At 35.4% G+C, this 24,477-nt stretch overlaps 1 protein-coding gene across 1 annotated transcript; it reads left to right on the forward strand.

The window, feature by feature from the left end:
• The first annotated feature begins 840 nt into the window (after positions 1 to 840).
• Positions 841 to 4,806, forward strand: LOC133801113 (uncharacterized). The gene is made up of 5 exons (XM_062239258.1): positions 841 to 1,367; positions 1,496 to 1,613; positions 2,612 to 2,726; positions 2,920 to 4,020; positions 4,182 to 4,806. The coding sequence occupies exons 1-5, from the start codon at positions 1,217 to 1,219 to the stop codon at positions 4,440 to 4,442; spliced, it is 1,746 nt and encodes a 581-aa protein (XP_062095242.1). The 5' UTR covers positions 841 to 1,216; the 3' UTR covers positions 4,443 to 4,806.
• Positions 4,807 to 24,477: the final 19,671 nt, after the last annotated feature.

Below are 24,477 nucleotides of genomic sequence, written 5' to 3' on the forward strand. Positions count from 1 at the left end.
TTTGGTGGTCGGAGGATATGGGTAAGGTGGTGACATGCATGGTTGTTTCACGTGTGAAGCAGATTGTATGAATCTTGCTTTTGACACTCTAAATTATTAAAAAAAAATTAAAAACTTATTAGAGATCTCTTATAACTACAATGTACACTATTATATATATAAAATTAGAATTAGAATTTATTCATATGTCGAAAAAAATCTACTAGTAGTATTTTATAACGAAGAAGCACCTTATGTTACAAATATGTGTATCTAGCAATTTGATTTTTTATTTTTTTTTAAATCTGCAAACATTTGACATTAATTAGTAATTTATGTTAGCTTAAAGAATTACCTAAAAACAAAAATGTAAAACTACTTTATCAATTCACCATTAATTCAAAGAACAACAATCCTAAAAACCATTTAAATAACGCTAGTAGTAGAGTAATAGATTATATTATGATTTTTCAGACGTTTTAATTGGATGAGAAAGTTGTGACCATGTGGTTGGTGAATCATCAATGTCTTTAAAAAAAATTATTATTTTTTTCCATTGTTCATTATTTATTTATATAATAAAAGAAAATTTGAAACCATAAACTTTGATATTTATTTTTTTTGGTAACGTGGCTGGGTTTGACAATACAATTCTCAATAATAATAATGTGCGTAGAAAATAATGAATATGCCACGTCACTTCGACAATAAATATACGTAAGGGTATTTTCGGTATTTCAAGTCACGTTCTTTCAAATCCTTTCCATCTGGGTCTTTTTCAGTTCCGATTTTTTTTTATTAAAAAAAAGAGTAATTAATTGATCAGACGAAAAATCAATCAAAATTACAAAAATACCATTTTCTTTCTTCTTCTTCGTTATTTGACTCTCTCCCTCTGCAACACTTCATATAAATTTGTTTGAACGCCATTTTTGAAAAAGATGGTCATCATTGGAGCTAAAAGATCGTGGTAAAGAGCGTTAGTTCGATTTAATGTTTTTGTGTAGAAAAAGGGTTCTCTTTCGTAACATTAAAATCTTACTTCTTTTTCCCATCATTTATAATAGCTAGCCTTTTGAATTATTTTTCACTCTTTTCCTTTTTGGGCATTCTAGTTTTCTCAGTTTCAGATCTGGGATTGTTTCCATTTTCGTGTTTTGAGAGGTTTGGGCAGTGAGGAAGTGTAATACTTGTTTTAGTTCTCTTTGAGGGAGAGAGAGAGAGAGAGAGAGAGAGAATGGGAAAGGTGATGAGCGAGAAAGATGAAGAGCTGGCGTTGTTCTTCGAGATGAGAAGACTGGAGAAAGAGAACGAAGCGAATAACAGTCTTCTTCTTCAGCTTCCAAACGACAATAGTAACTCTGATGAACTCGATGATCATCTTCTTGGTATGGTGTCGTTTTCACTTCCTGTATATATACATATATATATATATATATATACAGATGCTCATCTGGGTTACTGGTTTTTCCTTTTTTTTTTGGTATTGAATGTTGATGGTGTCTGAGTTCTGCAGAATCAAATAATACCCAAAATTTGCCAATTTCAAAGAGTGTCTCGTCTATGCCGCCGCAGCGAAAGAGCCGAGTTGAGGAATTTTTGAATTCAGAAAATGATAAATCTGATTACGATTGGTAATATTTTGATTTGTCTTTGATTTATTTTTTTCTGGGTTGTGACTGTAATCTGAAAAGATTGATTCAAGTGAGTTGTTCTAGTCAACATGTAGTGAATTTGGTCAAGAAACTCTTGATCGGTAAATGAGTTTTTGGTACAATGGTCATTAAGTGTTAATTTTGGACCCTGTTAATTTTAGCGGCGGGGATTATAGATTTTGAAAATTGATTAGTGGGGTATTTGATTTCTAATTCTGGAATAACACTGTGTAAAGGTATTATTTTGCTTTAACTTTGTAGAACAGAGATAAAGAATTTTGTAACGCATTAGTTCCATCACTATTCATGAAAATTCTACTTTTGGACAAGAGAAAAAGGAAAGATAGTGGTGAGGGCTTAAAGTCCTTTTGTTGCCTAACATTATGGCTCCCTTTTCTCTTATTCTTGAGAACCAAATGGAGCTCTAGCAGTTACTTTTTGATGTTATTTTTCATATCTTGACTACTTTAATTTTTTTTTTTACTCCTCTCATGAATTATTGGGTAAACTTTCTTGATAATATGCATAAAGCATATGGCTCATGAATAATTTTGTTTCTTTTTATACACTTTTAGATAATCCTAGAAAAAAACATAGTGACAAAGAAATGATTTGAATTATTGGCTCATGTAAATGATTACCATGTACTTTCTTCATATTAGGTGAGCTGTTATTTCTTTATCTATACTCATGGTTAATCAAATGGGACGTAAAATGTCCCTATCCTATGTGTCTTGAACTGTAGCAAAGTTAGTAATTGGTCCCAAGTCTATGCATTTGATACCACTTACTCTATCAACTCAAAGTTAACCTATTTCAGATGAACTAGAGCTGGAGGATATGGTTTTATTCTTGAAACCTCCTATAGGAGAGTAACTTTATTGACTGAAGAGATTTAGTACAAAAGAATATGTTTTTGCTCTTGTATTTATTTAGTCTAATGTGGCTTTGTATTTATGATGAATCTCTTTATTCAGGCTTCTTACACCCCCTGGTACCCCACTGCTGCCTTCTTTGGAGATGGGCTTACAGAGAAGTGCAACAAGTCAGGTTGAGAATTCGTCATCTCGTCCCACTGCCCTGAGGTCGAGGGTGAGAATTTCTAGTTCATTTGAGTTTTATGCTTATATAGTAACATTAAATTTTGTCAATTTTGAGCCGTGGGCATAAATGAACGAAAGCACTTGCAGTGTTCTTGTCCCTCTTTAATTGTTTTGAGACTAATTATTTTTGTACTTAAAATATCCTAATTTGCAAGTATTTATTGCTATGATGTGGGCTGCAGCCAGCAAATATCCAGGTGGAGCCTGCTTTAAGGAGAAATGTAGCATCTAAAAATCCAAATTTGCCATTTGAAAAAAATTCTTCCTCTACTGGAAACAGAAGGCCCTCGTCATCTGAGGGACCAAAAACTGTGACTCGGAGATCAGCAACTCCAACTGGACGGCCTACATTACCATTAACAACCAAACCCTCAAGATCATCTACACCAAGTTCACGGGCCTCCTTTCCTTCCACTAAGAATGTGGCTCCTCAAGCTAGGTCTTCAACTCCAGCCATGCCCTCTGCTCGGTCCTCAACTCCAACTATGTCCTCTGCTCGGTCCTCAACTCCAACTATGTCCTCTGCTCGGTCCTCAACTCCAACTATGTCTTCTGCTCGGTCTTCAACTCCAACTAGGCCCTCTGCTCGGTCTTCAACTCCAACTAGGTCCTCTGCTCGGTCTTCGACACCAACTGCCAGACCTGCATTTCCTGCTTCCAAGTCAACGGCAAGATCAGCAACCCCAACACATCAGCCATCAACCTCACTAAATGCACCTGGTGTATCTGCTCCAACAGGTCGAGCTTCTTCAGTGTCCAAGTTACGTTCCACGAGTTCAAAAAGTTCAGTGCCTTCATGTGGCCCTTCACCTATAGTAAAATCAAGGCCTTGGAAACCCTCTGAGATGCCTGGTCTCACTGTTAATGCTCCCCCTAATTTAAAGACATCATTGCCAGAAAGACCAGCTTCTGCCTCTAGGGTACGGCCGGTAGTACCTGTTGTTAAATCGACATCTACTGTGTCTGGTGCTAACGGAAGAATAAGACAGCAATCATGTTCTCCATCTAGGGGACGGGCTTCACATAGTAATGCTGCTACTAGTAATGGGAACTTCAATAAGCATATGAGTAAATCTAGCTGCGGTGACAATGATGAAGTTAGTCCTGTTGTTATTGGAACACAGATGGTTGAAAGAGTTGTAAACATGAGGAAACTGGCACCACCAAAGCGAGATAACGATCACTCCCATAATTATTCTTCTGGGAAGTCTCAGTCTTCAGACAGCTTAGGCTTTGGAAGGTCACTTTCAAAGAAGTCCCTGGATATGGCTTTAAGACATATGGTATGCATCTTTGTTTTTCCTTATTGAAGTTCCAGCTTTTTCATTGCTGTAAAATTTAGAGTGTAAATCTCATATGACCACATACATGGTTCATTGGAGACAATGTTAATCTCATATGTAGTGTTTCAATTCCTAATTTGGTTGTAAAATTTCTTGCTCAGGATATAAGGCGAAGCATGCAAGGTAGTAGCTTACGACCACTCGTGACGGCTATTCCAGCTTCATCCATGTATAGTATCCGATCAGGACCAACAAAAAGCAGGACAATAAGCAATTCAGGTTCTCCTCATGCTACAAGCAGCAACGCAAGCTCTGAACCAAGTGTCAACAACGCTTCTGGTTGTTTAGATGGGAGCGACATTGAAGGTTATGACGTTGGAAGTGATCAAGGAAACTCTTATTCCGCGAGCCGCCATTTTTAGGTAACATGGGACTATTAGCCTCTTACGAGGTCTTATAATGCTTATCACTACTGCTAAGTCAAGTTATTTTAGTTTATGATTTGTCAGAAAGCTTGCTGGTTCATTGTTATAATATAAAAGCATCTTTCTGCTGGTAGTGAGACAAGAGTCACTTGTTTGATGAACTATTTATTTGTGGGTTCATCGTTAAACTGCTCTTTACTCAAGCTTTTGACCTGTAATGCCGTTCATTATCAAGTTGAAGAGCTCCTTCAGCTTTTGATTTTCTGCAACTAATACCCCCCACTAAGATACTATTCTGGGATCTGGAATATATGTTAGAGCAATCTTTAAGCATTTATTTAAGATGTTCAAATTCAAATTTTGTATGGCAACCTTCTTTTTTCTTCTTGTTATCATTACACAAGTTTTTATGGGAAAACATGAAACAATGTGCAGTGTTAATTTTCAGGCCCAAGATGATGATTTGAGTAGTGTAGGTATAGGGCCATTTTGGCCCAACTCAGATTTCCCCTCTGTGGGCCGATTCAGGCCCATGAAGTGTTAGTAAGCATAGCACTTCTCTTTCTTTTATTTGAAAGAAAAAATAGGTAGAGAGGGGCTTCTCCAATAAGTCAACTACTCAACCCTACTGCCGACCAGGAAAAAAAAAAGTTGGAGTATAAATGCAAAGAAACTTGAATCTTACTATGGTGGAGGGCCAAACAAATAATAAAGATGAAAACTTTGATTTCTATAAATATGGACGGAGAGTGTGGACCAAGATAAAGTACAATGTTTCGGATCTTGTGAGTTATGACAAGGACTTGTCATGTCTCTTTCTTGGACCACACTTTGGTCATTAGTTCCTATCATTATATTTGGGACTTCAAAATCAAATCTTTTTATGTGTATCATCGCTAGACAAGCCTTGAAATAAATATTACAAATATCTTTCTATTTTTTAAAAAACTATGACCTATTCTTAAGATTTAATTTTCTTATTATTAAGTGTTGTATTGGATGTGTTTGATAGATATATATATAAAAAACACTTTGTAAATAATTTGTTCATCAATTAAAGTTCGTATTTTAAAATCAGTAAACCAATTTTAAAATTTAACTTGTAATAAAGTCTATCATTTCTTTTATTATATTGAAATTAACAATTATTATTATTTATCCATTTGATTTAATATTGTTTAAAATAAAGAAATATAAATATCAAAATTATTATTAATTGAATTATAAAAACAAATTATGAAGTATTTTATTTTTGTAACATATATATATATATATATATATTTTGAGGAGAAAGATATTTTTATTCATGAATATCAATAAATGTTGTTATTTGGCATCTTAAGATGTTCAATACCACATGACATGACACTATATAGTTGGGTAGTGATATCTTATAATACTTATTAAATTCAAATATATGGAATTCAATATTAGATTACATCAATAGCAGTATATCACTTACTTATGGTGTTGGACACCTGTGGTGCTCCTTAGCAATTCTCAGTACCAATAACTATTAAAGTGGCTATGTAGGATTCTCCCTAACTCAAAGCTTAGTAAGTATCTGGGTTACTTTATTATGAAAAATAAAACAAGAAGAATTATTGGTACTACTAAACAATAATTTGCACACTTGATGAGCAATAAGACTAGCATGAAACCTATTAGATGAAGAATTAACCAAAGTTACGTTCACTTTACAAAACTGAAACTAAAAGCTTCACCAAAAAAATCACCAATACCAATAGAATTTGTTGAAGAGTGTTAGCAAGGTTGCATTCATATTAAATTTTGAAAGACCTAAGAAACTAAACTCAGGAAGCTTCATGGATATGACATCCAGCCTCTTAAAGATCCACCAAAAAACTTCTACCATTTTCCTAAACCATAATTTAAAATCTCTGCTTTTATAATTTTATATTGAGATTTTTTCATAAATATTTTGTTTTTTTTTTTTACATTCTTACTGTTTTGTTTTTCAAAACCACCTAAGAATTTCAAAAATACTGTTTTCAAAGTTTCTTAATTATAAAAATACAGTACAAAAATTAACTGTACATCAACTACACAGTAACACGATGTTAAAAAGTAACTTAAAATCAATTGTTATCAACCCTCTACATTAACCTAAAATAAACTCAAAATATAAGTAAACAACAGCCTCGAAAAAATTACCACTGTATTTTAAGTGTAAAAATATTTTAAAAAGATGATTGAAAATCAACCTAAAAAAATTACCAAATACAAAGTTTTTTTTAATATATATGCATATGCACTCAAGGTATACTAAAAATAAACTAAAAATATGCCTAAAGAATACTTAAAATAAACAAAAACTACGATCAATTAAAAACCAACTAGTCATCAAACCGAAATATACTTAACAAAAACTAAACATATACAAAAAAATAAACTAAAAATAACTAAAAATCAACCTTGAAAAAATTAACAAAGAACACAATTTTTTAAAAATATATATACATATACCCAAAGTATATCCAAAATAATAAACTAAAAATATACCCAATATATACATAAAATAAATCTAAAATATACTAAATTAGAAATTAACTAAACATCAACTCACTACATACTAAAATGTCCCGAAAATATACATAAGAAAAACTAAACATATACAAAAAATAAACTAAAAATCAATCAAAAAAATATTACAAAAAAAATGAATATTTAATATAGCCTCAAAATATACTTAAAATGACTAAAAGTATATTTAAAATAAACTAAATAGTGACTAAAAGTCAACTAAAAAGTATTACCAAATAACAAAAAAATAAATTAAAAAGATCCCCAAAAACTAGCAAAAAATAAATAAATCCAAACAGATAATTATTTGAAGTTAGCTATAGTAGTCTAATCCTTTTTGATCCATCTATATATATATATATATATATATATATATATATGAAGAACCATATCATATACTATATATTACAAACCAATATTTTCATATTTAAAAAAAACGATTTTCTTTATTTTTTTATAGACCCACTTGTAAAACTAAGAGAATATCAATCCTTAAAAGAAGAGCAACGCTCATGAACCAAAAACTCCACTGACTAAGAGAGTAGATGATCTTCATCCTTTTGCTCCAACTTTTCGAATCTCAACTCCCACAAAACGAACTCAATCTACCTCTGCACATAGATTTGCATGCAAAAGCCAATTCCACTCCATCCGATGGGAAAAATCTTCTCCAAGGGACAACAAACCTTCGATTATTGTAAAAATGTAAAAAAAATAAATAAAAAACGTAAAAAAAAAAAGAAATGAAAAAAGACTATGTTTGGCCGTAATAAAGAAAAAATTTGAGGAATAAAATGTAATTTTCGTAAATTTTTCTTTTATATTTATGTAGCAATTTAATTATATTTATATCAATTTCATGTCTAAGCAAATCGTTGCATAAATTAAACTTTCCAAAACTAAGTCTAATTTACTTTTTTAAGTAAAGTCTAACTTTAGCCAATAAAGTTGAGCACTCTCTCTCTCTCTTTAACTTTTTTTTAATCACTATATATTTTTTATTTTTGAACATTCTTTATTAAATGTATATATTTTTTAATATGAAGATATTTTTCTGCCATTTAAAAGTATAGCTGTGAAAGTTGAAGAATGAAACCAATAATTTGTTTTGGATAACATTATTCGTAGTTTTCCAAACCACAATTAGTCCATATTCAAAGCTTTTGGAAAACAAGTGAATAAATAAAAAAAGCGAGACCTAATAAACCCATTTTCCTTGGAAGATTGAGCAATCAGTTTGACTTATTGATTAGAAAAAGTTGTATACACTAAAGGTGTGCAGACACACACGCAAGTGGCCTAAGTTCAATTGTTAAAGCGTGGCTTCAAACATTTCCTAACTTTACCAACATTTTTCAAATGAACAAGTAATTACTCTAAATTAATATTGTATTTTATGAACATCAATGTCCACACTCCACATAACAATATACAACATCAACAATACACCACACAATGTTAAGTATAACATTAACACTTGAGTCACAATCATATAGAATTTAAAATATATATATAAACATTTATCACTTTTTTATATTTAAATTATTACTTTAAGTTTTTAGTTTGGGACACATATTATTGACTTTGTCTTAAATTTTAACACATAAAAGATTAAGGAAGTGGTGCATTTAAGTTTTACTATGTTAAGAATGATATAAGAAAAGTATCTTATAGTATACAAATAATATTAAAGTCCATGCATTACCTAACTAAAAGATGACTAGCATTCTTGTTTGAGGGAACAAACAAAACCAAAAATTATTTTAGAAAAAGATATTAAATGTTAAATCAATCGCTCTCAATCCTCAAATTGATCATGTATTAAATATTTCATTATATTATCGTATAAATATAATTGTCTATATATTTTTAGGGAAATAAGTGATTCTATTTTGTTCTCTTGAGATTTAAATGTATATATGCCGGTAATAATAAAGGTAAATTTTATGTTTTTTTTTTTTTTTTCATGATAACTTAGTTAAATATTTTAATATGACAACATAAGTTATTATCTCAAATATATAATAATTTTAATTTTTTTAGACAAAAATACTCCTAACATTCAAACACACATTTTCTCTCTCCGTCCGAACTCTCTCTTTCTAACAACCACTGCTAACTCAGGAGACCAAAGAATACCAAACAGCTGTAAAAGATATTTGTTTTGTAGGAGTTCACCTGAATATTTTTTTTATAATTTAAAATATATAAATTATTAATATAATTGGTAGTATACCGATATTTTTTGAATTTTAAGAATAGTCAAGACTCTTTTATACTGATAATACCATATATCGATTTTAAATCGATATACCCTTGAAAATTTCGACGACAACTTGATGGAAAAAGATTATTTTCCAACAAAAAAATCACGTGCCTAAAAATTATGAGATTTCTATGATATTTCGATCAATAAAATCAAGTGCCTAAATGTTAGTCACCCTCCATTAAATTTAGCTGAATGCTTACTAATTTTGATGCAGCAAATTAGTGTAAAATGTAACTTTTGTTATAAAAAATAACTATTTAGTGACTTAAGTGAAATATTTCAGATTATTTATTGATTTTTGTTGTTAAACAAAACTACTTAGTAATTTAAGTACATTATTTTAAATTACATACTAATTTTTGCACAAATTTTCCTTTTAAATAAATCTCTTTAAATTTTAATTTTGCACACTTGTTAAATTTTCATTAAGTAGGAAATTACTTATTAATAAAAAATTAAAAAAAGACTTCTTTCTCCCACTTATATAATTTATCATTCATTAGTTTTGTTATTTAAAATATATATTCTCTACTAAACAATGAATATTGGGATATTAACACAGCCATAATGGAGATAACAACGATGAACACAAATTATTTGAGTCACATAAAATCATATAAATTCAAAGCGTATAAACCATAAAGCGAAACTCAAAAGAGTTAGAACTCGTAAAATGTAACTTTAAACACCAAAGCTAGCATGTGATAAGAATCATTGTTCAAATTCTCTATTCCAATCCCTACTTAATATTATCACAGAATAATATAGTCTATAAAATATATGCATTACAAATTCAACTTAATTATTTATTTCTTAAAACAATGTCTATTACATATGCTTTCAGGGCACAATTCCCAACAATGAATTGAATCGAATGCAATTCATTTATTAATCATGATTTTGAGAGCTTTTATTTTTGTTTGGAGTTAAGTGAATTGGAAGAATGTTTTGACTGAAATTTTGGATTATAAGTTGATTTTCCTAAAGATTATATAAGTGTGTTAGTTATCATAGCTTGAGGCGTGAATTGTTGTTGTCAGCTTGATTCAGTTGTGTTGGTTGGTTAGGTTTTGAGTTTTGTCATGTGAGTTTGTGTCCTTTGTTCAAGGGCGAACAAAGAATAAGTTTGGAGGAGTTTGATAACTCCATTTTAGTGATGTTTTAGGATATGTTTTACGGTAATCTTGAGTCTTTTTGTTTATTTTGTGCAAGATTACGCTTGTGTTTGTCTTTGTTGTAGGTCGGTGCTATAAATCATGTTTTTGTTTGTCTTTGTTGAGCATGCTTAGATAACTCAATATATCACTTTGGACCCAAAATTATAATTTTTTAAATGTCTACAACAAAAATTCAAATTTCACATCCTCATTTATGTGAAACCATTAGGGTTTTATATCTAGCTTGTGTATTACCACTTGAGCTTTGTATTTGACTCAATCCTAACAATTAACACAAGTAGCAACCTACTCTTAGGAAAAATATTTGTGACTAGCATTGGTAGCGGAGCCCAACAACAAGGTCTTGAGAAGAGTATCCTATGAACAACCTTTGGACATAAGAAGAGAAGCTACTAGCGATCAAGGTCTGGAATAGTGCCTCGCAACCAGACATAACCGATTAGGGTTTTCTACACACATGGTGACCATGATGCGAGATACAGAGCAACTTTTTTATTATTATTATTATTATTATTATTATTATAGCCAACACTCTTTTGCCATATCAGCATGCCAAAAATTGGTATAACATTAACTAAAATATCCTATTAATAGATAACTATTAAAACACAAGTGTTAAAGTTAGCTTAATGATAATTTCATAATAATAAGATTTTAAAAATTAATTTATTATAATCGATATTTCAAAATTAGGGTTACTGAATTTTTTAAAATATTGGTGGAGTATATACCATATGTTTTCTTTTTTTAAAACTATATTAAAATATAAATATTATTTTGGGTTTTGTGTACTAGCTTGATTCCTAATTTTGATTTCACAAATTGCCGTCAACTTTGACAAAATTTTCTTTTAGTTTTAATTAAATTTTGAATCACTAAATTTGTAAACAAATTTTTAATTGGATGCCATCTGCTATACAAGTGGGCAATGGTTTGAAGAAGGGTGCTGTTACTTACCTATTTTTATTTATTTTATTTTAAGTTATCATTTCTTATTACTAATTGCTATAAGGTAGACCAATTAGATCATTTATTTTCTGATTATCTTACTTAAATAGTGATTAAATGACTTATTTTACCGACTTTTGGATTGCTTACTCTTATTTTGTTAAATGATTGAGTGAATCTTCACTAACTTTTTTTTAAAGAAATAACTTTATTCAATGATTTAATGGGACAAAATCCTATAAGTCACGCGGAAATAGGACTGTACAGATCAGACAATAAAATTATTAAACAAACAACAAAGTATACTGATTACAATAGAGCAAAACAACTTATGAATAAAGTCCTCCTGTTAAGGAACACATAAATTAGGGTCATGACCCAGCAACAAACCACACAGATTAAAAGCTCACATTTTAAATATCTTATGAAGACGATATTCCAAACCATTTCAGCAACACTTCACAAATGAATGCCTAATTAGGAACAAACTATAAAATTTATCCTTTTAGATACCCATCAAAATTTTCTTTTCACATCCACAAAATTTAATATTCATTGCAATTGATTAGTCACTACATTTATATTAATTATCACAAGATTGTATAATTATTTACTTTCCATGTACCTCCCTTAAGGAAAATATAAAATGGAATTTTGAATTTATATGCTTCAAAATATCTCATTATTAAAAAGTATGCTCATATCATAAAAAATTACAAAAATATGCTCCAAAATAAGAATAGGAACAAAATAATCTCATAATTTCATCTCACAATTCTTTCTCTTGGTTTCTCTTATCTCTTATCCGAGCACAACATTTCCCATGGAGACTGAACCATTGCCATAGAACTCAATCCACTACCTACAATAGTATACCATGAACCGTCTCCCGTTAGTGCTATTAATTACAAACTATCTCTCTCTCTTTTATGTTTTTATTTATTCAAAATCCAAAATTCAAACATATGAAAATCTTTACTCAAGGTACTAATTTACTCAAGGTACTAATTTATAGATTTTGAACCTTTTTATGCATGATTTATTTTGGGTTTTTCTTATATCTAAAAATATGAAAAATGTATAATTTTAATGCAAATTGATGGTACAAGCAAAATTTAATTTTTGGAAGATAATTTTATCGCAAAATATTGACAAAAATATGCTCCAAAATAAGAATAGGAACTAAATACCCCTCTCAGAATTCCTTCTCTTGATTTCTACTCCCTCTCACTCGAGCATAAAACCTCCCCACGATGACTATGAAACTTGACTATCGAACTCAACCCACCCCGACAACGATAAACCATGAATTGTCACCATTAACACTATCAACCACGAGTTTTTTTTTTTATGTTTTTAATTATTTAAAATCCAAAACTTTAACTCACGAAAATGTTTACTTAAGATATTACTTTATATGTTTTAAATATTGCTAATCCTCGATTTGGCCAACGACAAGGGGTCAAATATACGACAAAAGATAAAACGACAATTAAGAATTCAATCTAATGAATAAGAAAAAAACACCAAGGGTTTATAGTGGTTCAGTCCCAAAGAATAATAATGACCTACGTCCACTTAGTGCTATTATTAATATTGAATCTCAAAGCTGTGATCGAAGAACTAGGGTTCTTAAGTTTCACAAACCTTGAGAGAATTACAATAAGACGATGAATAATTACACTATAGCTCTTTTTCTCTCAATACTCAGGAAAAAGATTTTTTAGATCCCACCAAAAAAAGTCCCTTCCTTGAGCTATTTCATGCATATTTATAGGCTCAAGGAGAGTTACATGGGCCAATGGGCCTTTACTTTCCTTAATAACCGCGTATCAAGGACATAAAGAGGTAATATTCAATGCAATTATTACAGGATTACAATCTTAGAAGGAAATAAATCAAATTATACGACCAGCCTGATCATATCTAATAGTTAAGCCCGGTGAAGCGATATGCCTCTTGTCGATAGTCGAACATCACTTCCGCCACGTGTCAACCATATGTAAGAAATCCTTGCCACGTCATCAGCAGTCGTTTTTCAAGTAAACAAATACTTATGTGCATGATTTTTGGGTTTTGTTTGTTTGTTTGTTTTCTTTTTAGATTCGACAGTGCCCCACTGACGCAAATATCAGCTTGGTTTGCGTCATGATATTACACGTCACATATAAAACTGACGTAAAAACTCAATTGTGGCAGTTAGAAACTGACGCAAATGACATTTTTGTAATAGTGAGAATTTTGAACAATTTTGATGCTAAATTGATGGTGTTAGTAAAACATAATTTTGGATGACAATTTTGATACAAAATAGATGGTGCAAGAAAAACTTGATTTTGGAAGATAACTTCAATGTAAAATCGATGGTGCAAGCAAAACTTGATCTTGGAAGACAATTTTGATACAAAATTGATGCTAATTTGATGGTGCAAGTAAAACATGATTTTATATTTCTTTAAATGGAAAATTATCTAAAAAAAAAATATAGATTCCCAAAATTCTAGGGCAATAAACTTAGGAAATCATAAAAAAAACCAAACAAATTTTTTTCAGGCCTCCGAAAGTGCTTCAAACTGCATTTTTTTTTTGCCTAAAAGGGGATTGCGACAAGTTACACTTAAACGTGCATGTTGATCCTTGAATGAGTGTCAATTTCATATTTTGTGGGTCTAGTGGTTCAACACAAGTAAAAAATCATGGACCTTTAAAGTAGACTTGCACTTGAACTTCTATCAAAACACTCTACAAATTCCAAGACTAGTGCGAATCGGGTTTTTTTGCACTATCAAATTGACATCGATTTTATATCGAATTTGTCTTCCAAAATTAAGTTTTGCTTGCACCATCAAATTGACATTGATTTTCCATCGAAATGGTCTTTCAAAATCAAGTTTTGCTTATAAGGGAACAATGAAACACGCATCCAATGTTCATTGCCTACTCTGTGGGTAGTGAAGGCACTAAATATCAAGACGTGATCTGGTACATATCTTTGTACTTGTATTTATACTACTTCCTATCAGTTGTGTCAACAAGATTTGAGGACAGTTGTCTGAATTGCCCTATACTTGCTAAGGAGTTGTCTCCTTCTCGTTGGGGAGTTTGGTCGTACTCTTAAGAATCAATCTATTTACATTATGACATGTGTGCCTCAGAATTTTTACCTTAAGCATATTTTTGTATTGATTAATAACACTGCCATATTTAATAAACAAGATTGCAGTAATAGTTTAAGAGAAAGTCTTACATTATTTAAGTGAATGTTTTTGTACATATTATTTCTTTACTAATTGTTGGTTTATTCTCTAGGCGTGACCTCGTGGATGTAATGTCCCAAATTCCCTAATAAGACTTAGTGCCTGGATTAGGGGGTCAAGAGGACAATAATTGATTTGATTGCATTATTATGTAATTTTATGCATGAATAAATGAATTATGTGAGTTAATATAGCTTTATTTGCATGCATGTGGGCTTAGAAGGACATTTTTGTGATTTTGGCCCGTTGTGGGCAAATTTGAATATATATATATGTGTGTGTTATATAACTGAGACCACATTATTATGTGAGTATATTTGGGTTATTCGGCACAAAAGGATCCTAGGGAGCAAGTTAGTGGTCTAGTTATAGCAGGGTTAAATACTAGACTCGGGGTGAGCCTAGGGGTATTTTGGTAATTTAGTATATTACCAGGATTTATCGGGTAATGGGAAATTGTTTAGTGATTACCCAAGGATATTGGAAGTAACAAGAATTATGAGGCGTTAATTATGATTAACGGGATATCTGACAAAAGACTAAGTTGTCCTTGAGGGTATAAGAGTGCAAGGCATAAGCAAAGGGGCATTTTGGTCCTTTTATGTCAAAGAGGTGACTTAGATAGCTGGGATGGTAACATCTAGAGGTTACAAGCATCAAGTATCAACTCTCTCTCTCTCTCACTCGTTCTCACTCTTTCTCTCTATGTCCTCTTGTTGTGCCTTGGAGTTCTTCGGAATTTTGGAAGCTAAGGCTTGGGAATTGAAGGCTTGAGGTCTAGAGTTTAGTTTGCTCCAGCTAGACGGACATAATTCATAGTTGAGGTAAGCTGCAAATCTCTGTTTTGGTTTTCAAGTGTTCTTGAGCTTTGAGGCTTAAGGTATTGATTTTGTGTTTTGGTGGGGTTTTGATCAAGTTTAAAGTTGGATTTTGTTGGTATTAATGTGTTAATGTGTTGCGAATTGTGCCCTGAAAACATAAGCAGTAGACATTGTTAAAATAAATAAATTGAATTTGTTATGCATAGATTTTATGGACTATATTATTCTGTGATAATATTATGTAAATATTAGAACAATTCCTAAGTTCATATATGTGATCTCAAATACGTATTGATACGGGAGGATTGTGTTTGAGATAAATGAACTTGAATAGTTCGCAGTAAAATAAAGTTATGGAATCTTTAGATTAATTACTGCAAGTACGGTCCACTAGTATTATGAATACATGTGATCTAGATTGTAACGCCCCAACTCCAGGGACCGCTACAGTGCACATTGCAAACAGTGCTAAACTCGCTAATCGAGTCGTTTGGCCATAAACATGTAACTAAGTATGATTAGCGGTTTAGGGGTTAAAAACTTTGGTTAAGGTATAACGTTTCACTAGAACGTTTACTGTATACATTGGGATCCCAAAAATATAATTTCAGAGTCTACTACAAAAAAATATTTACAACAGGCCGTTCTAAGCGGCGAAACAGGGTTTGACCCTAGTTCCACTTTCAAACCTCGCCCAAGCATTGGTCGAGCAGCTGCATATGTACACGTCATCACTTAAGCTCTCCAACTCAAGGATGGTCCAGCTTCCTTTTTCCTTTACCTGCACCACAAAGCACCCGTGAGCCGAAGCCCAGCAAGAAAACTCATATGCTCAAAAACAGTCATATCATGATATCAATTCATATCTGGCATGCCTAGCATTCATAGCTCTTTTCAGCATGTAAATGAATTCAAACAGATGCTGGGGTATCCAGGACAAGAAGTCCTGGCCTTCTGATTGGAGGACTATCAAGTCAATCTTAATCAGATGAGTGTCGTAACACTGGAGGTTCTGATAAACCATGCTGAGTGACCGACAAGAGAATCACTAACTCAAGTGGAAGGGTGGCTGTTGGGTAAGCCTCTAACCTTCATTAGGTTCTGGTAAACCATACTGAGTGACTGACAAGCAAGTCACTAATTCAAATAGAAGGCTGGCTGTTGGGTAAGCCTCTAACCTTCAATAGGTTCTGGTAAACCATACTGAGTGACCAACAAGCAAGTCACTGGGGCCTCAGTGCCCAAGCCATGCATATGATGATCAAAATGATCATGCAGAGCCCGTAGCTCTGATCAGATGAGTGAATATCACTTGAGGTTCTGGTAAACCATACTGAGTGACTGACAACCAAGTCACTAGGGGCCCAGTGCCCATTTCCTGCAATGGCTCTACATGACTAGCCCTTGGCTAGATAAATGCTTGTTTATATTCATCAAACTTGAGGTCGGTCCTGCATTAATGCTCTTTGAGTCATTCAACGCAGAGGGTCGATTTGTTCCAATCGACATAGCTTGCACTACACACTAGGGTTGTCATGACTAGTGAGTTAGCACAATGTGACCAGTGCCCAGTACCACTACCGAACCTGACTAATAAGTCACAACTTCACAGTTGATACCAGCACCTTTGCCAGATCTGACTAATTAGTCAGTGCGTGACCAGTGCCCAGCACCACCGCCGAACCTGACTAGTGAGTCACGGCTTCACAGTTGGTACTAGCACCTTTGTCAAACCTGAATAATTAGTCAGTGCCATGCACAAGTAAGCAATGCTAACAATGTGTATCATATGCCAATTATCCAAGAACAGGGCATCCAACATGCTTACTAAACAGTTGCTAGCATAATTATGATCACGCACAAACACAGAGACTCAAGCTCTGACCAATCTCATATTCATCATTCATGGCATGCCCTAATCACATGTTTCTTGTGCATCACATGCATCGCACTTAATCATCCAGCATGCCTCAACAATAATCATATGCAAATGGGCAAGATTGCCAAGCATTCATTATGCTATCCATGTTTACATTCAAACATCCAACATGCATCTATCATAGCCATGCATGTCACATATGGGGTGCAGTTTTCTTACCTTGGGTTCGAGCGAGAATTAATAAAATAAACGACATTTGAGAACGATCAATCCTTTGGTCCTTTAGCGGTCACCTAGTCATAACCAAATATAGAATCCCATCAATAAAATAAATCATGGAAAAGTTTATAATCTAAAACCTCACTCCCGGGATCCATCCCACACTCTCGGGACTCTCAATCTACCCAAATGGGGTAAAGGAACCAACCCCCGAGCCTTAAAAATCCCCCCAAGCCCTAAAATATGCTTCCTGGAAAATACACTAGCACCTAGGCGCTGCCTAATGGCGCTGGGGCGCTGCCCCAAAATCAGAGAGCACCAGAAACGGCTCTGCCTAGCGCTAGGGCGCCACCTGTAGACCAGAAACTTTTCTGGTCTTCTCCCCTGCGATTTCCCTTGAAAAACAAACCTCCAAATCAATCCCAAACATCATCAAAACATCAAACTCAACCCCCAAACCTCATCTACATCACACTCTCAACAAAACCCAAGCAACCACACTCAAGAACTTCCATTAATTCTCATAACTAACATCTCAAATTCCCAACTGAAAACTAACTTGAAAAACAGAGTAAAGCTTAAGTTCTTGGGTGAAACCTTACCTCAAGTTGGATTTGAGTCCTCTTCAATGATTGAACTAAGTTCCTAAGCTCCCACCTTTGATCTCCTAGCTTGGTTCTTCAAGTTGGCTTCAAAAATTCCAAAGAATGGAAGAGGAGAAATGGTGTACGGGAAGGAGGAAAGGATGAGGATGATGATGCTCTGTTTTTCTTTTTGTTTTCTACAGCCATCTAATTGATATATATCCTAGGGGTGAAAAGACCATTTTACCCCTAGGTCAAATTAAAGCTTCTAAACACTCCCAAGGGTAAAACCGTCCTTTCCCGCCTATCTCGTTAATTATAATTCACCCATATGCATAAAATTACACAATCGCGCCCCCAACGGCCAAATTACCAAAATGCCCTTGCATGTAAAATATGAGCCCATATGCATGCATTCACCATCATATAATAATATAATTCACATAAACATGCATATAATCATGAAACATCATAACAAATCAATTATGGCCCTCCCGACCTCCTAATCAAGGTCCTAAACCTTATTAGGAAATTTGGGGCATTACATAGATCCAGACCACTAGTGTATTAGGACACTTTAGTGGAGGTACTTTATATATTAGAGAATATATAGAACTGGACCAGATATGTTTATTAATACTTAGTTAAATATTGTTTCGAAGTATTAATTAAATATATCAACTGATGATCATATACAACTAGATCTTAATCCTGAAGTTACTATGAACTCATGTTTATGGTATATGAATTCTTTGATTCACTCGTTAAGGTCTGTCAGAATGATTAGGCAACAAACTTTTGTTTTGGGAACTCATTAATGTAAATGGTTGGGGACATAGTATACATATATGGAATCTATACATTCTCGCAAGAGATTGAATAATGGTTCTCTTAAGGGTTGACTTTTGGAACTGAAAAGGTTATTGAGCTCAAATTCATAATTAAGTTATGAATTAACCTTCACTAGTAAAGTCAATGGTACTTAAGGAAACAATATATAATTAAAAGGGTAAAATGGTAATTTTATTCCTGATTAATTATGAACCATTATTAGAGGGTTAATTTGTATATAATGATTATATCAATGGATGCTTTATCATTATTGTTATCCCCAAAATTTGAAAACGATGACATGGCAATAAAAGTGACAAGTGGCAAGGAATGGCTGAGTCAAAGCTTTTAGATTAATCTAGTGATATTACTAATATGAAAATTGCTTATCTATCTTGGAAGTGATTTGTTGGACCGGGAAATATTTTTGGCTGACCAGTCACCTGCTCCAGCCGACCAGTTAGGTGTTTGGCTGACCAGTGAGGTGCATGGCTGACCGGTGGAGTGCATGGCCGATCACTCAAGTGATTGGTCGACCCGTGAAGTGTTTGGCTGACCAGTGGAGTGCATGGCCGACCAGTCAGCTATTTTGGCCGATCGGTCAAGTGTTTTGGCCGACCAGTCTTTCTTCAAGGAGTGAAGTTGACCGACTAAACAGATCATTGTTATGCAAGCGAAATTCCAGTAACGACTTCGGCTAGAATCAGTCGTACCTATGCGGGAGTCTCTCAGATTATCCCAAAGAAGTCGCATATTGTTGTATTTTGAATGTTATTATTAATTAAATATTGTGAGAGTAACAGAAATATCTTGATTATGAGGGATTTTGTTTGTACGATCCTGGGCCTATAAATACAGAGCTCATGGCATCATTGAAGGGATTCAGATTCAGATTTTCCTAAGAGAGTATTTTGTATTCTGAGAGAGATATTGTATTCTTTTCATTTACACTGAAGAAACTCAGTTGACTCAGGTTCATCTAATCTTGAGTGTAGATCCATAAATCATAACTCTAAGTGGATTAGGCTATTACCAACACATTGGGGCTGCAATGCTATAAAAATTGTCAGTGTCATTTTTTCTCTTGAAGGTTTAGTGTAGTTTTGACGTCTACTCGTCGTTGGCCAAAACCGTGGTCAACATTTTGGTGCTTTCGTTGAGAGCCTGAAGAGAAAAATAGACAATTACCGTATTATTATGGTGCCCAAGAACACCAATGCAGCCTCCAAGAAGTCAGGTTCATCTAAAGAGCCTGCTAGATCAGAAGGTCCTGGCCCTCAAGACCATGAGGCTGAGCCCAGGGTCTTGCTCGAGGAGATGACTCCAGAGGTTGAACAAATCCAGGAAGCCATGGAGACCTTCCAGGAGGACATGGCACAATTCAACGGAGTCATTCGCTGAAGAGATGGCTAGATAGAAGACTGTGTTTGAGCAGTAAAGACGGGAGATGGACGCCAGGAGCGAAGAGATTGGGCGACGGCAGGAGGAGGCCGATAGGCAACACCGCGAGGTTGCACTCACTCTGGAGGAGGCTACGCAATTGACCCAGGCCAATGCCAAGCTGCAACGTGAGGAGCAGCTACCCAAGGAGCAAGGACTACAGATGCTAGTCAAAAAACCACTAACAGGCCCAATTCTCGAGGAGCGAACAAAACGGGAGTAACCCTCTTGGTCTGGAAGATGATGGGGTCCGATCGGGCACTGCCTCGACTCAAAGGAGGAACTCTAGAACCCCCTCTAGGAGCCACCGATTAGAAACTTCTAGATCCAGAAGTCATCGATTAGGCAGTAAAAAGACTCCACCCGGGCAGGAGCAAACCAGAACTCTTCGAGGTAAAGAAACTTCGCACTTCAAAGATGGGCATGGTCGTGATGAAGCTGATATTCATCACACTGACCAGTCGAAGGAAAAGGATGGCAACGACCAGCAAGAAGGAAAGGACTGCCCAACGCAGACAAGAAGGCCACCACTACATCCCAACCAGCTGTGAGTGGGAAGGAGCACGTCCCGCGCGGTAAGCCTTCCAAAAAAACTCGGAGCATAGTGTTCGATCGATTGGGGAGACGTACCTCTCATAAGGATTTAAGAGATGTCATTGCCGTTAGAAGAAGGACCGTCCCGGTCGAAGGGCGAGATCCGAACCGACCTACCAGTCAAGTAGAAATACTTGATGATGGTACGCCGGATAGGAACACCTGACTAGGCGGTCCAGACCTTGAGCCCCCAACGGTCGCCCCAAGCATCTAGGCCCAGCTTGATGCGCTAACGGCTGTAGTTCAAGGTCTGTCAAAACGACCTTCTGCAATCGATCATGTAGACCACAGGATTGGTAGCCCATTATGTTCTCGAATTAGAGCAGCCCAGCCGCCAGCGAAGTATAAAGCACCGGTACTGCCAGTTTATACAGAAAAGGCAGATCCGATAAGGCATGTGGGGAAGTTCAAAGACCAAATGGAGCTGCTCGGAGTGAGCGATGACTATCGCTGCAGAGTTTTCCCCACTACATTGTCCGATACTGCCCAAGAGTGGTATTGGAAATTTAAGCCGAACTCCATTACTTCTTGGGAGAGTTTCAGGAAAGAATTTTGTAGGCAGTTCAGCGCTGCTCGGACCCCTTCGGTTTATGCCAATCACTTGGCAGATATTAAACAAGGGAAAGATGAATCTCTCAAGAACTACATATAGAGGTTCATGAGAGAAGCCAACCAAGCAATTGCGGTTGGAGATGAGGGAAATATGGTTGCCATTTCTTCTGGTATAATCTATCGAAGTCCTTTATGGGACAGTATTCATCGTAATCCAATTTTAACACTACAACAATTTCTTGACCGGGCGGACAAATATATGAAATTGGACGATGCGATTGAGAAAGGAGAGAAAGGCCTAAACAATCTGGGCGGATCAACTGATCCTTCTAAGAATGGTGGAAATGGACAAAGTGGTGGGAAGAAACGTGGAAATAACGGGTCTGACCGCCATGAGGAAAAGAAGGCTAAGTCGGGACCAAACGACAAGCCAACTAAGTATGAACCTCGGTTCACCAATTATACCACTCTTTCGGCCAGCCGAGCAAAGATATATCTGGCGAGTCATCAAGAGGTTCCCTACCAGAAACCCCCACCCATCAGGAAGGAGATGAGTAAGAGAGACTTGAATAAGTTCTGTCATTTCCATGGAGACTATGGTCACGACACAAATGAATGCAATCATCTCAAAGATGAGATAGAGTTTCTCCTTCGGTCAGGAAAATTAAAAAAGTATTGAGCAGAAAAGACCCAAGGAGAGGGAAGTAACAACAATCTTGGGTTTAAGCGACATCGGTCTCCACCCTTGCAACCCGAGCCCGTGGATTTCACTCTAGAAACTATATGTGGGGGTTCGCATCTGGCTGGGGATAGCAACAAGGTAAGAGAGAGATATGCTCGAACGCTCCGACATGAGTTGAACGCAGCATCGACGTCTGAGGTCGTGGCTGTAGAGGAGTGACCTCCGAAGAACCCACGGTATGAAAGTGAGTCTCTCACTTTTACTGAAGATGATGCACGACATGTGAGATATCCTCATAATGACCCCTTCATCATTACAGTCCAAATCGAAAACATGAAGGTGAAGAGATGTCTGGTCGACACGAGGAGCTCTGTGAACATCATTTACAAGTCATCTTTTGAAAGGAAGAAGCTATCCATTAATGACTTGAAGCCATGCTCTCAAATCATTTATGGGTTTGCTAGAGAAGGGTTGTCACCGGCCAGAACGATCAAGTTACCAGTCACAACAGGAGAAGCTCCAAAACACGAAACAGTTATGACAGAGTTTTTAATAGTCGACTGTTCGTCAGCTTATAATGTGGTGATTGGTCGACCACTACTCACGGCCTTGCATGCGGCAATCTATATATGGCACCTTTCTATGAAGTTCCCAACTATTACAGGAATAGGTTGTGTCCGAGGAGACCAAAGAGAAGCTAGAGAGTGTTACAATGCCTCGGTAGCTAAAGCGTGAAAGGGGGCTAAGGAAAACAATATGATTGTGTGTGCAGATAGAGAAGAAGTAGAGGATATGGATGTCAACCAACAAATCATTATGGTTATGGCCGAACAGGAAAGAATGTTAGAAGATGTTGACCAAGAAAGCACTCTTGGTTTCAGTAAGCAACAAGCCCCATCTAGTGATGAAGTCACCAAATAGGACGTTGCCCAAAGCGAGGGAATGGACTTTGATCCTCGCTTTGGGGATTATGATAGTAAGGTGGGACCCATGGAAGAATTAGAGGAGGTCTCAATAGATGAGAATGACCCGACCATAGGGGTCAAGGTTGGAAAAAAGTTGAAGTTAGAAGTAAAAGCATAGCTGGTAGAATTTTTGCGGAGGAATCAAGATGTCTTTGCCTGGTCTCACAAGGATATGGTGGGTATCTCACCAACTGTGATCAGCCACGTGCTCAACGTGGATGAAAGCTACCCAGCAGTGCAGCAGAAGAGAAGATTTCTTGACAAGGATCGAGCAAAGGCTCTCAAAGAGGAGGTGGAGCGACTAAAGGAAAACGGGTTCATAAGAGAGGCTTATTACCCCACCTGGGTTTCAAACCCAGTATTAGTGCCCAAGTCCAATGGAAAGTGGAGGACTTGTGTGGACTTTACCGATCTAAACAAAGCATGTCCTAAGGACTATTTTCCTTTGCCAAGGATAGACCAGTTGGTTGATGCGACCTCTGGTCATGAAACTTTGTCTTTTATGGATGCTTATTCGAGGTATAATCAGATTAGTATGCACCCTCCTGATGAGGAGCATACCAGTTTCCGAACAGACATAGGATTGTATTGTTATAAGGTCATGCCATTCGGTTTGAAAAATGCAGGAGCCACCTACCAGCGTTTAGTAAATGGCATGTTCCGTGACTTAATCGGCAAGAACATGGAGGTGTACGTAGAAGATAGGCTGGTAAAATCAAAGGAAGCTGAAGGACATGTATGAGATTTGGAGGAATGCTTTGCAGTATTGAGAAAGTATAGCATGAAGTTGAACCCCCTCAAATTCTTGTTTGGAATAAGTTCTAGAAAATTTCTTGGGTTTATTGTTAACTCGCGAGGAATAGAAGCGAATCCGGAGAAGATAAAGGCACTCGCAGAAATGAAGTCTCCAGCCAGGATTAAGGATGTGCAAAGCTTAACTAGGCGGATTGCTGCTCTAAGTAGGTTCATTTCCAAATCAACAGACAAATGTGTCCCATTTTTTAACTGCTTAGAGGAAGCAAACAATTTGAATGGACGGAGGAATGTGAGAAAGTTTTTCAAGCCATAAAGGAACATTTAGCTCAACCTCCTGTTCTTTCAAAGCCAGTAGATGGGGAGGACCTTTTTGTTTACTTAGCAGTCACAAAGCATGCTGTCAGTGCTGCTCTAATGCGAGAAGAAGATAAAGTGCAGCATTCGGTATACTATGTTAGCAAGCGGTTGATAGAAGCGGAGTCAAGGTATCCCGTGATCGAGAAGCTAGCCTAT

Source organism: Humulus lupulus, chromosome 9 (assembly GCF_963169125.1).
Source record: "Humulus lupulus chromosome 9, drHumLupu1.1, whole genome shotgun sequence".
NCBI lineage: Eukaryota > Viridiplantae > Streptophyta > Magnoliopsida > Rosales > Cannabaceae > Humulus > Humulus lupulus.